General features: G+C 36.6%; 1 protein-coding gene across 1 annotated transcript in view; it reads right to left on the reverse strand.

The window, feature by feature from the left end:
- The window catches only part of LOC134541375 (potassium channel subfamily T member 2), a 284,414-nt gene that overhangs the window by 87,377 nt on the left and 184,856 nt on the right, over positions 1-12,181 (reverse strand). The window contains 2 exon segments of the mRNA XM_063384799.1: positions 6,701-7,029; positions 11,299-11,448. Coding sequence (XP_063240869.1) covers positions 6,701-7,029; positions 11,299-11,448 — 479 coding nt within the window.

Raw genomic sequence — 12,181 nt, forward strand, 5'->3', positions numbered from 1 at the left:
ATATTTTTATATCTCTGTGTTATTAAATAATACTTTCTCTTAATGTTTTAATAGTTATTTCTCCAACTGTCTTTATTTTTGGATTAATTTTATCGATTGTTACTGTTATTGACTTCTGAAGGTTTAAAGCGAAAAAGAAGCCTTTAAACATGTAGAAAAGAGAATAATGCAATGAAAATTGAAATTTAACTTAGTTGTATTTTATTTTACTGGTTAGAGCAAAAATCTTCTAAAGGTATTTTAACTATAATTAACTGAAACCAACATAAAAGTATCCTTTATTTTTTTTCAAACTAGAAAGCATATAATTTTCAGTTATCCAAGTTTTTATTCTTTTACTATTTTTTTTGCCAAATTTATTTACTAAAGTTTTGAAATAATAGTTTTTTACACGGGAAAGAAATTATTTTATTCAAATTAATTACCAACAGAACAAAATATCGATATAAAAATACCTGATAAAAATATCGATACAAATGATCGATATTTTGAACACGAATTATAGATTTTTCCGATATATCGATTTATCGTTGCCATCCATAATGAGAACGGGCAGTGGCGGGATTCATGGGTCAAAAGAAAAGGCAACACCGAGAAAACCCCCACCTGACACAGCATCGACCTCCATACTTAAAACTGCAATGGGATTTACTACTTTTTGTTGGTAACTATAAAAAAAAATGTTGAGCTTCTTTTAAAAAAAAAAAATTATTAAATTTTTATTTTGTGTCATTGATATGGCATTGAAAACGTTTGTATCGTATTCGAGCGAGTGTGATACGGAATCTTTGTCAGTGTTTTTCCTTCTTTAACAACATTCCAGGCCAACTGCCAAGATGGCTCCTAGAAACCGACAGCCAATATATTCCTGATTTTATAAATTGTGCTTAGTGTAAAGGTTAGTCTCTAGTAGTTTCGTTTTCAACGAGATGTACAGTATGAATAACACATAAACAAACAAAATTTTTTGAAACCTAAACTATTAATCTTTTTTAAATATGTATTAAAATAACTTTAATAACTATTAAATTTGTTTAAAAAATGTTAAGTTTAATTAACTCATATGCGCCAGCATGGGCGTAGATCCCGGGGGGGGCTAGGGGGGCCCACTTCGTGATTTTAAAGTTAATGATGTACACAACATATATATATATATCAGATTATTATTTACAACGACGACAGACACTTTGACATGCTTTACATTCCTACCTTCGAGTTCCGTAGTTATTTTCCCTTACCCCTTCTGCGAAAGTCATGGTATGGAGTTTTCCAGTGAGAACTTTGAAACCCTTAATTCCTAAAAACCGTTAATTCCAAAGGACGAAGCTAGGGTAGGGTTCCGTTAGCATTTCCTCCCCATTGTTACCCACACTACCTTGTCCTCTGAAACGACAGTATTATAGGTTTCAGGTAGTCTGTTTTTAAAGTGGTTTTGCTCTCGTGTGCGCCAGTCTTCTGCTTTCTTGGCAAACATCAACATGGATAAGTTCGTGACGCGGAAGACACGGAAAACAGAATCTGATTCTCACCTGGTAAGCTTGATTGTTTTATAAGTAGTGACTATTATTTAGGTAATATATTTTATTTAAGTGATTATGTAACGTTATTTTTTCCAGTAAATAAACAACTTAATACTTTAACAGTAATTATAGCAGAATTTAGTTTATTTACGAACTGAACTTATATACCATTTTCTGGAATTTTTTAGCTCATCTCCATTCTGTAAGGCTAGCTGCTCTGTACGTTACATGTGAATATATAGGGAATAATTTTTTTTTCCTCGTCAATATGGAATTTAAAATCACTCCCCTTTTATTATCAAACGATAATTTTCACAATTCATGGCCGATAATCACTTTATAACATTTGTTATTTGATAACTGCAACACTGCACGAGTAAACAGAAGTAAGAGTGAGAAAGAAGTATTTAAACGTTACACATCCGTATTTAAGTTAATAAGGAAGCAAACGCGTCTCTTTAATAACTAATCAAGCGGCATATTTTAACTAAATAATTCACTGCCAAAATACTGATTATACTAAATATAAGCCGAGAAATGTATGTGGTTCAATTAGCTGTAGGATAAATTTCATAGTTCTATCTCCGAGATTTTTCATTTGTGTCATTATTTTTTTTTTCTTTTTTACCTGGTTGATGCACTTACTAAATAAAATAGTCTTTAAGGGTTTTTATATGATTAGATCGTTCATTTGATGTTGATCCGTTTATTAGCTTTGGCGCTTTGCGTTTTTGGGGTGCATCAAAAACTGTGAACAAAAAATTTCACGAACAGCATTTGAATCGCAGTAATTATGTGACGTGGCATAAAAAAACCCGACACAGTGCGAGTCGAACTCGCGCACGAAGGGTTCCGTACCATTATCTATAAAAACGGCAAAAAAAAAAATCATGTCTGTTGTATGGGAGCCCCACTTAAATATTTATTTTATTCTGTTTTAGTATTTCTTGTTACAGCGGCAACAAAAATACATCATTTGTGAAATTTTATTCTGTTTTCACGTTTGTTGTATGGGAGCCCCCCTTAAATATTTGTTTTATTTTAATTTAATCATTTATTTTTAAATTGAAATTAGAATGAACACATTTGGAAAATGGTATTTGCATTACATTCACGTATATTATTTTTATAGATTTTTTCATGGATATTTTATGTATTTAGGTTATCAAATTTTTCAAACATGTTTGAGAGATCACTTTTTATAGTCATTAATTAATAATTACTAAAACATATGTTGCTCTGCTTTATTGCTAATATCACTTACGTAAGAATAAAGTGTATAACATACGAGCTTATCATCCAGAGAAGACTTGTTTCGGTTGACCTCTAGCGCAAAATTCTTAAACCACAGAATTCACGGGCCCCCCCTGGAAATCCTACAGATTTGCGCCCATGTGCGCCAGTAATATCTTACATGATGCGTAACACCAAAATCGATACATAAAATAATTTTTGTCACGGTAATATGGCATGATTTCATTCGAATTTTGAAATGTTGCAACAACACTGTATGATATAAATAAAATATTGTTACAACATTCTATTAGCAAGTACATCTATCAAGAACCAAAACGCAAAGTGTGCTAAATATTACTTGAAAAACCAATTACACAATACACAATAAAATTATTTTATATAATTATCTAGGAAAAAAATAACCACCTAACTCACGTAAGTTATATTTAACATGGACGTAAAATAAAATAGTTCATAGGATCACTGTTATATAATAAGTAGTTGAAGGTTAAGTATGTTTTATCTAAAGCTTTACAATTTCAAATAATCAAGTGCTTGGAATATGAACATTAAGATTCCATCTGGTGCCAAATGGTTATGATTATAGGGAACATGCTTTGACCATTCACAAGCATGTGGTTAAAATAGCGTACCAATCGCATCCCAAACCAGATGTTTGGATTTAATTACCAGCAGAGTCAAACATAGTTTTGTTTTGCGATAATTAAGGGAAAATAATGTGGCAGATGTTACAGCAAGTTGGTGGGTATTCCAGTATTAAATAAATAACAAAGATTCAACAGTTAGGTTACCAATAATCTCGTTGCCAAAAAGACTGCTTACCCTTTCAAATTCATTTATTCGATTATGCTTGACACAATTTTATCGCAACCACTGCTGCTAGTGTGCTTATGACATTCACGCACATACGACGTCTTCTCAATTTTAATATTTACATTTTAATGTCAACATCTGCCTGTATTTAAAATTTAATTTTTAACATTCCATTGAAATTAAGCATGTTTAAACGCCTCATAAGCAAGAAAATATGTTTGTCGGTTAAGATAATATACCATACTGAATATGTTGTAATTAAATTGTGGGCCTTTGACAACAGTTTGTGTGAAAGTTGTGGACTACATTTATATATTAGATGTGGTATATAATAGTTAATATCGGGCCAGACTTCCAGATTTTAAGTCTGACTGAAAAACTAGGCAAAAGTTTACATTTTAATGGTAATCCTAAATTATGGACTAGTAAAGCAAAACATGCATAGTTCTACAAAACATAGATAAAAATTAGACAGAGCAACGAGGAAGATGAATGCAATAAACGAGCAAACATACTTAAACTCATGGTGCACTCAGAAAAAAAAGGCTTCTGGTTTTAACCGGTTAAATAATAAAACTAAATTATTCAAGAACATTCAGCAATGCAATAATGCGTTAATCATATGCACTGACATATTTTCATATAAATAATCATTGGTAAATATCCGAGGACATATAATCACATATATAGTTATGCTCATCACTGACTAAATGATCGCGTAAAGTTGTAGGCTATATAATTTTCATTGCTCTTTGCTAACCTGTTCCTCCTAGCATTGCTGCCGAGTCCATGGCGCAAAGAGAATATTTTGACTACATCTTGGTGTAGGGTAAGTAATTTTCCGGCACATCATCAGTGAGGTAAGTAACTTAAATGTATGATTCTGTGTGTTAGTTGATTTGTATAACTGTGTGTGAATGATTGTGTCTTTGACCATTACCTTCCAATATATATGACCATTATCTTCCCCTTACGTAGTTCTGTGTTTTTAAAAAATAATGTCATTAGTTAGATGAATGGTCTTTCTTTTTTTGTTGGTATCACCTTTATATGCAATTAAATATGAAATACATATTTTATTGTTCAATATAACTTCAAACGACCAACTGTATGTGGCTTTGTCACGACCAAGTGTTGCAAGTCAAGATGAAAGTGTGTACTGAATCAACCAACATCAAGGAATATTATTGCAATAGTATTTACACAATTAAATCCATAGCAAAACCAGTATTTCGAAATTTATTGCTAAATTATTTAAATTTTGTAATTATTCTGGAACACTACAGGAATGTGCTAGTTCCTATGTTACATATTGTATTTTGTCTGAAACATTGTGTGCAGTATAAATATAAGCTACATAGACAGAGGTTATTCTGTAAGTAAAAGTAAATTGTAAAAAAACATATTGAGCTACAACTATGTTTATGATTATATCTGAATGATTTAATTTACAAACTATTACTTTTAACTGTAATTACGATATTGATGCTAACATTAAAATTTGAAAGACAAATTATTAAGACAAAAAGATTTATTATGTCTCTGCATTGAAATTAATTATATTTAATAAGGAAAATGTTTTGTAAATATGCATAGCTTGTAAACGTAATTTTTTAAATTATTACAAGCGTTACTTTATGATAATTTAAACTGAGTTAAAAAATATATGCCACTGTAAAGGAAACAATTTTTGACTTTAAATTCATCTACAGATTTAATTTCTGAGTACACCACTGGCTTACAGTATAAATGAGTGGATTGGCGGATCCAACAACTATTAAAATTTCGAAAAAATTAAGAGCCGGAGAGGCTTGTGTTCATTAACTACTTTAAATTTTACCTAGTATTCACCCCACAGTGTTTACACCTAAAGGAATTGTTATCCATAGGATATGACCAAGGATGTCATAACACTAGGGCAAATACACCATATAAATCTGGGTGAGGTTGAAGGATACACGTTTCATCCATGGAGGTAAGAAATTAGGAGTTGCCAGTGTGCTCTTTTTTCAATGTTAATAACTGAAGTCAAAATGAGATCATCTTTTTCCAATATTTATAGCAAATACTTTTTCTTTTAGTTTTAAATTGAGTTTAACGCGAAATTTATTGCTTGTGATAGATAGCACCCCTGTCGACCATCTCATATTCCAGCACAGGCTACCAGAGAGAGCCAGTTTTGGCCATCTTTAGTGCCAGCGTCATCTGCTAGAGAGTGCTAGTGGTGCTCCCCCAAATATGGGATCCAGTTCCTCTACCATCTTGGCTGGAGAAGTGTAGGCATGGTGCAACCAAGGAACTGTTCTGTATTGGGCGCAGAGTGCAACAAGAGATCCTTCACTGTCAGAACAGACACCCCACCTCCATGAACATGTACCTAAATGGTTTCGTCAGCATACTCCAGTTATGTGAGAAACAGTCCAGTGAAGGAAACCCGTTGGTTGGACCAAGCAACGGCTCCAGTTTGTTGGGAAAAGGGGAGGGGGAAAAAGGGCGATAGCCCCTCTCGATCCCAAAATTTCATTTCGAAAGGTATATTTATGTTAACTGTAATACTTTTATTCCATGTGTTAAACTTTACTTGTATCAAATTTTTTTATGAAAGTACTAAAGTTGAGTATTTGAGACCATACATTTCGGGACTATTCAAACCACCAAGTTTTGACTTTAAACGTCATGATCTCCGATTGTGTGAGAGTCCACCCCTAAAGGCGAGGTTCTTCTGGAGCCGCCCCTTGGGTTGGATCCGCCAGCGATGAGTGGGGGATCCGCCAGCGAGGAGTGGGGGGGATATGCCAGCCAAGAGTGGGGATCCGTCAGCGAGGAGTGGGGAATCCGCCAGCGAGGAGAGTGGGGGGATCCATCAGCGAGAAGTGGGGAGATCCGCCAGCGAAGAGTGGGGGGGACCCCCACCAGCGAGGAGAGTGGGGGATCCATCAGCGAGGAGTGGAGGGGGACCCCCACCAGCAAGGAGAGTGGGGGATCCGTCAGCGAGGAGTGGAAAGGGGGCCACCAGCGAGGAGTGGGGGAGATCCGCCAGCGAGGAGTGGGGAGGGGGGGGGGAAGGTCCCGAGCGGTCCAAGCCATGCCCACTTTCGGCGAACACTCACTTGCGCACACAGAGCTAGGGATGGTCACAGAGAACTCGATACCATCGGGTTTGTTCAGCGCGGCGGCGGCGGCGGCGGGGGGCTTGGAGTCGCCGTCGGAGGCGGTCGTGAGAGCGGTGGCAGCTGTGATGGTGGTGGCCGACTCGCCCGGGGCCACCGCCTGCTGGTTGCCCAGCACGAAGGCCGAGTTCTCCTCCTTGGAGATGCTCATGTAGTAGCAGGTGTCGCTCTTCTTCATGATGTGCCTGGGCCCCGGGTTCAGCAGGATGGTGTCCTCGTAGAACTCGGGCAGCTCGGCGGGGCGTACGCCGACCAGCGCCACGCCGTACCTGCGCCGTCAACCCTCCTTGGAGCACCCTGCACCGTCCTACCGCAGCAGAGCCTCAAGAAAGACAATGCGATCTGAGAAACTGCTCGGGACATCCGAGTGGGGTCTGTTTGCGGAGGGCATTTACTGATTTACTGATACTCTGATGGGGGATGAGGACCCTACACCGGTCGTCCTGAGTACGCATTTACGCGTCCTGAGTAAGCATTTACTGATACTCTGATGGGGCATGTGGACCCTACACCGGTCGACCTGAACACACACGGTAGAGCTTCAAGAAACACAACGCGATCAGAGAAACAGCTCAAGATATCCGAGTGGGGTCTATTTACGGCAAGCTTTTAGTGATAACGCTGATGGCGGATGAGTACTTTTGTTTCCATTTTCCAATTTTTAAACTGTATTTTTTGGAAGAGAGGACAAGGGTTTGAAACTCTGGTTTTCAGAATGATTTTAAGGCATAAAACAGCCGTTACAGATTCTTGAAAGCACTTTGGACTCACATTACGCCTTTATCTTCATTTGTGACATCACGGTGGCCCTCCTGGATTATCTTGACCTTGACAATGACCCCGGTTGACATTTATGTTGCACCCGAAGGGGAATTAAACCGAGGACCGGTTTTGATTAAGTAGGTAATTAAGTATTGGAAACTATATATATATATATATATAATTTTTGGAATCTTTTCGGAATCTTTTAGTTACAATTTCAACATTTTGAATTTACAGTCAAGATCAAGGTCTTAACCCAGAGGCTAGAGTTTTTTTTTTCCATTTCCAGGAATTTAAGTTAAGCCGGTCTGAGGAAAATTGGTCTTTCTGGAATTTTTAAGGCAAAAAATGGAAAATGTTTCTATGAAAAGAGAATTTCCCCCTGGTAAAAGGGAATTTTCGAGTTTTGACTTTTTTTTTTAAATTTTTTGGTGGGAAATATTTTGGTAGGAATTAAAAAAAAAAAACTGAAAATTTGTTGGGCGCTGTAGCGAATTTTGGATTAATTTAGGTGAATTTTGAAAGTCCTCACGGTGAAGGTGATACAGTATGGCCGACGTGACGTCATAATATATATAGCCGGTACCTCAGCACTAGAACTACTATTATTATATAACTTGCTAATGTTTTAACCACATTTCGTAATGTTATTACAATTATAATCGATGCTATTAACAGTTACTCTTTTAGATTGTATTCTTTTGTGGCCAGTCAAAAAATAATACTTCTGGGCACGCAAACAAAAAGTGGCCTCAGCCCTTAAGGGGAATGGAAAGGTACAATATTTTGGGAATCCTGGAATCGAAGATCAAGGATAAAATCTGAACTACTCATCATATTTCTTTGCGGTTTGTTTTGCCAACTAGATAATTTAATTACGGAGGGTTGTGTGTACAGCAGTGGCCACAATAATGCATAGTTTTTTAGAAAAAAAATTAAATAACTTTATGCAGAAATAAGGGGTATTATCCACAAAATTAAAAATTATACCAAAATGTAATTTTTATATTGTGTAATATAATATTATCTAGAACTCTATTATAATAAAAGTGAAAAAAACTTGATCGCTGAATTTTAAAGGAATTTTAACTAATTAAAACCTGCCATGCAACATTTAGGTAAGGAAGGACACGCTTGTTGAGCAATTACGTAAAATTCTGTATTATAGAGCTCTAGATAATATTGTATTACACCATTCAAAAATTATATTTTGGTATAATTTATAATTTTGTGGCTAATACCCCTTATTTCTGCATAAAGTTATTTAATTTTTTTTCTAAAAAACTATGCATTATTGTGGCCAATTCTGTACACACAACCCTCTGTAATTAAATTATCTAGTTGGCAAAACAAACCGCAAAGAAATATGATGAGTAGTTAAGATTTTATCCTTGATATTCGATTCCAGCATTCCCAAGATATTTTACCTTTCCATCCCCCTTAAGCCAAGAAGTCGTTTACACAATTGTATTGTATATAATTGTTTATACAATTGTAGGGAATTTACAATGAAATTGGTAAATTTTCTATGTTTGTTGACATTTATATGAACAAATTTATCAGGGTTAACATAGAATCTCTGGGGATCAACCATATATACTATGGCATAGGGCAATAACTTCCTTTTATATTTAACGTTACAAAATATATATATTTCGATGTGTAACATGTTAGCTCTCGGTATACGGCAATTTGTTTGGAATAATTTCGTGGATGCGACGAAAGAAATTGAGTGGAAATGCGTAAAAACCACGACGCGTCACACTTAACCAAAAACATCGACTCACCAACGTCCTTGGCTAGGCCAAGGTCCACTCAGTCTCGACCTTATTTTTTATTCCGTCAGCATCCAAATTTCGACTATCTTTCATGGCCGACGTATCAAACACTACGATATTGTGAACGGGGAAGTGACTCCCTTAGTAGGTACTCTATAAAATCCGTTTGGTTTGTAAATTGACTTTCATCGTAATCTTTTGTATAAAACATTTTTTTAATACAAAACATTACTGCAAGGGGTTGAAAAAACCTGGTCTTGATATAAAAAACGAAATAAAACGTCTCTACAATTTACTCTATCGAATTAATGTTTTTTTTTTTTACTTTTTAAATATTTTTGAAAACTTCTATCTGAAGTACATTTTTGAAACAAATAATTGCCGCAAGTGGTGGTAGAAAGACAAAAAAAAGTCACTACTTTTAATATATACATACATATACTATAAAATCCATTTCAATTTATTGTAAAACTCATAAATTTTATCTAAACACTTTGGCTCAAACTATTTTTGACGTGATAACGTCTTATAAATCGACGAACGCCGGCTGCACGCACGAAAAATTGTCACGTTCCGCCTGAGCCGAGCGTGCAAGAACCGGTCAACCACCTTGAGAGAAAATATTCTATAATATCAAACAGGTTAAGGCGGGCTTTTTAATTAATTGTTCGTGATTATATTTAAAACAAATTATTTAAATTAAATTTGCAACAACTGTAAACAATTATTTGAAAATTAAAAAAAAAAGTATGCAATTTTTTCATCAATGTTTTCTTATGACGTTATCACGTAAAATTATCGTCCGTAAACCAATGACGGCTACAGGATGACTTTATAACTTTTCAGGAGGGGCTTTCGCACAAGGAAAGGTCGTAGTTGCCAAAAATGAAGGTGGTCAGATATTGGCCTTGGAATATTATTTTACAAATTACAGGTTTCAAATACAGAACCTTAGTATCTCCATGTAACTTTTGATGAGGTAAAAGTTTAACATGCGAAATTAAATATTTAAGTAAACATAAATATACACTAATCAATAAAATTGGTCTCGGGAGGGGCTTTACGCCCCCACCGCCCCCCTTCTGGAGCCGCATTTGCCGTAAACCGACTTTACAGATAACCAGGGGCACAACAACTAAATTTCCAAAAGGGGGGGGGGGGGGGGGGGGCAATATACCTTTTTATAAAGAATCATCGATCCCCCGCTATTGAAGCGGGGGGTCCAGGGGTCCTCCCCCGGGAAAATTTGTATTTCAAGGTGGAAAATGGTGCTATTTAAACAGTTTTATTATCTAAAAATTGATTACACAGCACTTTCTTTGCCCCTGTTTGCCCCTACTTCCAGGTTTCAGAAGGAGGGGGGGGGGCAAAATACCCTTCCCCCCCCCTGTTGTTGCGCCCCTGCAGACAACCCCCCTTTTTTTTTTCGATGAAAAGAACTGTTGTTGTGTAAAAGGGGAGACTCATCGTTGAAAGATTTGTGCAATGGGAGTGCATGACTTGATGTAAGTATTTGGACACGCCATTGCATTAATTAAACCATCGTGTTTGTTTCGTCTTCTCGTTTTGTCGTGTTTTTGTCTCGTTTCATCTGTTGAGCTGAATTTTTTTGGGTTCAATATTTTGTGCTGTCATAATTTGTGTTTTTTTTTTATCGTTATATTCTGTTTTGGCAAACTATTGTGTTTGTTTTGTCTTTTCGTTTTGTCGTGTTTTTGTCTCGTTTCATCCGTTGTGCTGTATTTTTTTGGTTCAATATTTTTGTGTCGTCATCATTTGTGTGTTTATTTCTTTGTTTTTCTTTGTTTGTTGACCATATTCCTGTTACGGAATATTTTGTTGTGTTTATATCCTGTTTGAAAACTGCAAATTTTTTGTTTAATTTGTGTATTTGTCATTTGTGTTTTTTTTGTAGTTATCTTCTACAGACATACATGTGCATAGCAATGGCGTATGTCCAAAAAAAACTGACATCAAGTCCAGGGGAGATTGACTCACTTCCTGTGCGAGTGGAAGCTGGCGTACGTGAAGCTCTTGCCGTCGTACTCGCCGAAGAAGCGGCTGTCCCCCAGCACGATGTGGTAGATCTCGTTGCCCGAGCACTTGCCGTACAGCCGGTGCCACTCCTCCTGCGACGTCTGGCCCTCCCTTCGGGACAAAGAAAAACAAACAAAAACAAACACAAACACACACACACTAACAGATATCGCAGGGAAGCCTTCATTCCACAGATGAGAGTGACACACCCCACCGACAAAAATATATCACGTCTTTAAATGTTTCACAGCGACACTTTTCAATAAGCACCAGGGGCGTAGCCAGAGAAGGTGTTTTGGGTGTCCAAACACCCCCCGAAATATTAAAAAAAAATATATATATATGTACTTATGACAAAATTTACACTTGTCCAGCTGTTGCAAATGCACTTAGATGAAACTAAGAAAGAACCAGTTGAGCCGATAACCTTTAATATTCAGCAATGAGTTTTCAACAGTGTCTCGTTAAAAAAATCGAAAATTCGGGACACAAATTCATGTTATTTAATTCCAATATTTTAACTACGAATGTGCTTAAATAGCACCAAATTGCACATTAAAATCAAATTTTTTTTTCCGGGGGAGGGCTACCGGACCCTCCTCCCTAGTACGGGGGCAGGGTGTAAGTAAACACCCCCCCGAAAAGATATCCTGGCTACGGCCCTGATATGCACCATCCTTACGTTAAACGCCCCGGTTAAACGCATGGTACGCACGGACTTACACACGTCACGTCGTTAATATTTTGCATGACGTTTTTTGACGCGAGCTCTTGCTACGCTACCGCCCGAGCCAAGAGTGACTTCTTCACCACCTGTCCGCGGCTTATCCGCCGCCAAGCGCCG

The sequence above is a fragment of the Bacillus rossius genome, chromosome 18 (assembly GCF_032445375.1).
Source record: "Bacillus rossius redtenbacheri isolate Brsri chromosome 18, Brsri_v3, whole genome shotgun sequence".
NCBI classification, from domain to species: domain Eukaryota; kingdom Metazoa; phylum Arthropoda; class Insecta; order Phasmatodea; family Bacillidae; genus Bacillus; species Bacillus rossius.